The sequence below is a fragment of the Nematolebias whitei genome, chromosome 8 (assembly GCF_014905685.2).
Source record: "Nematolebias whitei isolate Nwh7 chromosome 8, NemWhi1, whole genome shotgun sequence".
Taxonomy (NCBI): domain Eukaryota; kingdom Metazoa; phylum Chordata; class Actinopteri; order Cyprinodontiformes; family Rivulidae; genus Nematolebias; species Nematolebias whitei.
The window spans coordinates 2,186,957-2,189,777 of NC_056505.1; the positions used below are offsets into that span (position 1 = coordinate 2,186,957).

Below are 2,821 nucleotides of genomic sequence, written 5' to 3' on the forward strand. Positions count from 1 at the left end.
CAGGAGGGGGCTCAACACACATCCCTGAGGAGAGCCAGTGCTGAGGGTTATAGTGGAGGAGGAGAAGTTGTGGATCCTCACTAACTGTGGTCTGTTTGCTAAAAAGTCCAGGACCCAGTTGCAAATGGAGGAACTTAGTCCTGGTGTGAATAGTTTGTCCATCAGGGTTTGGGGGATCATGGTGTTGAAGGTAGACGTGAAGTCCACAAAGATCATACGGATGTAGGAGTTCTTCTGCTCCAGGTGGGTGAGAGCAGTGTGGACCACAGAGGAGATGGTGTCCTGTGTTGATCTGTTCTTGCAGTACGTGTACTGGTGAGGGTCCTTGTTGATGTTGACGTTAGTTCTGATGTGAGTCATGACCAGTTTTTTGAAGCATTTAGCGACTATCAGGGTGAGGGCCACTGGCCGATAGTCATTCAGACCAGTCACTGTAGAGCTCTTTGGAACTGGGATGATGGTGGTGGTCTTCAGGCAGGTGGGAACTGTTGCCAGGGTGAGGGAGGAGTTAAAGATGTTTGCCAGCCCCTCACAGAGCTGATCGGTACAGTCTTTCAGCACCTTCCTAGGAATGTTGTCTGGGCTGGTTGCCTTGTGAGGATTAATCCTCCTGAAGGTCCTCCTCACTTCAGCTGAGGTCACACTGAGATGTACTTCGTCTGGTGCTGGGTGGTCTGTTCGGGTCTTCAAAGCGTGCGTAGAACTTGTTGAGGACATCAGACAGAGATGGGTCTTTGGGACGTAGTTCGCTCCTTCCTTTATCATCTGTCCTTCACTTAATGACCCTCCACCTGCTCCGTGGGTCTTGTGAGGTGAACCGACCCTGGATCCTCTGTGCATATGTGGCTTTGGCCTTCTTAATACCAGCAACCAGCTCTTTCCTTGTCCTTCTCAACATATGACTGCTGGTGGAATCGAACCCCCAACTCTCCTTTTATAGGACGAATGCTCTAACCACTCAGCCACAGCTCCCGCTGCATGATGGGACCTGCAGTTTATTTCATATTTTTTAACATAATTGTAAGATATTGGCCCCGGGAGCGAGATCCATCTCCCAACCGGTTTCTATTCTCCATCTACTAGGTGGCAGAGCAGTGGGTCCAGGAGAAAAACCCAGACCTGCTTCTGCTCAGAGGCCTGGGGGACCCTGAGGTGGTCCCAGGCCTGAGAGGATCTATAATCCCTCCAGAGGGTTCTGGTTCTCCCCCAGTACAACATGCTCAGAAAACCTCCAGCGGGAGGCATCCTGACCAGAGGAACCTCCTCAGCTGACCCCAGAGGAGCAGCAGCTCCCCCCAGATGACGGAGACCCCCACCCCCAACCTACAGGAAGACGATTTCAGCTGCTTGGATTCAGGATCTGGTTATTTCAGTCCTGATCCAGACCTCAGGACCACAGCTGAGGGATGAACAGACCAGTAATCCAGAACTTTGCCTTCAGACTCAACTCTTTGTTCACCACAATGGACCAAAGCAACACCCTCATTACTGAGGATGAGGTACTGATCTGTAGATCCACCTCCATCCTACCGTCCAGATACTTAAACTCCACCCCCTGAGGCAAATCTGTTTTTACTCTTTTCAAAATAAAAGCTCATTTGTCCATGATGATGGTAAACTGAAGAATCACAGGACGCGCTTTCCTTCTGCAACGCTTGGAATCAACCCGATTCAAGATGGCGGCCATACAAAACACATACAAGGAGAGAAGTCAGCCAGTTTTACAGACACGGAGCTGTAATCTGATGTGGTAGTAGCTGAGAGTCGTCCCCAGCGCGTGCTCTGAGCAGACTGAACACGGCCGGGCGGCGGCGTTCCTCCGGTGAACGTTGGGCCCACGGGTTCTCCAGCTGGTCCTTAGAGAGCATCCAGAACTTTCAGGTGCATTTAACAGTTTCATCAAAGGCAGACAGATGTTTTACAGATCAGAAAACGTTTGAGCAGTTTGTGTTTTAATCCGTCTTTAACAAATGAGAGCCGTGTCACAGCTTTCAAGAACAGAACCAGAACAGCAGCGAGGAGACGAGTCCGCACCAGGCGCTCCAAACAACCGGACACGGGAAGATTCAAGGAAAAACTAAATCAAACTAAATATCAGAGGAGGAAAAACTCAACTATTTCAAAACAGAAAACTGTACAGCAGCTTCAGGCGCTCTCCTGAGGAGCAGGGGGCGGAGCAGGGGGCGGAGCCTGGCGCTTCGCAGGATGATCCTCATCATTTTCTTCTCTTCCTCGTTTCCTCCTTGAAACCTTTCCTGATGACTCCGCACCCTGCTGGTAGGAGGGGCCAAAGTCAGGTAAAAGGTGGTGGGGTCCCTGAATGAATGAATGAACGTGTGTGTGTTTGTGTGTGTGTGTGTGATTACCATGGGAGGAGCAGAGGGAGGAGAAGCAGTAGGAGGAGCAGCAGTGTCTCCTCCTGACGGGTACATGAGTCGATGAGCTTTCTCCAACATCTTCTGATCCTGTGAACATCAGTCAGTGTCAGCTGCCAATATTTCCCATGATGCACCCTGAGCTGACCAGGTGGTGGATCAGGTGATTAGACTCAGACTGGCTGCAGAACACGTGGAGGTGTGAGATGTTGTGTATTCAGGGTGGAACGCTTCACGGTCTTTAAATAAAACTCCAGAAATACCAGAAGTTAGTAATAATTATGGCAGCACGGTGGCTCAGAGCTGCTGCCTCTCAGCAAGGTCAGTCAATCAAATCCCAGCCAGGGACCTTCCTGGGTGGTTTGTATGTTCTCTCCGTGCTGCGTGGGTTTTCTCCAGCTTCTGGTATTTCTGGAGTTTTATTTAAAGACCGTGAAGCGTTCCAC

The 2,821-nt window shown here is 50.4% G+C and overlaps 1 protein-coding gene across 1 annotated transcript in view; it reads right to left on the minus strand.

Moving 5' to 3' along the window:
• Positions 1-2,145: 2,145 nt before the first annotated feature.
• The window catches only part of chek2 (checkpoint kinase 2), a 15,021-nt gene continuing 14,345 nt past the window's right edge, over positions 2,146-2,821 (minus strand). The window contains exons 13-14 of the mRNA XM_037679981.1: positions 2,367-2,465; positions 2,146-2,274 (exon numbers count right to left, since the gene is read on the minus strand). Of these exons, the coding sequence (XP_037535909.1) occupies positions 2,146-2,274; positions 2,367-2,465 (228 nt within the window). The remainder of the gene's footprint in view (positions 2,275-2,366; positions 2,466-2,821) is intronic.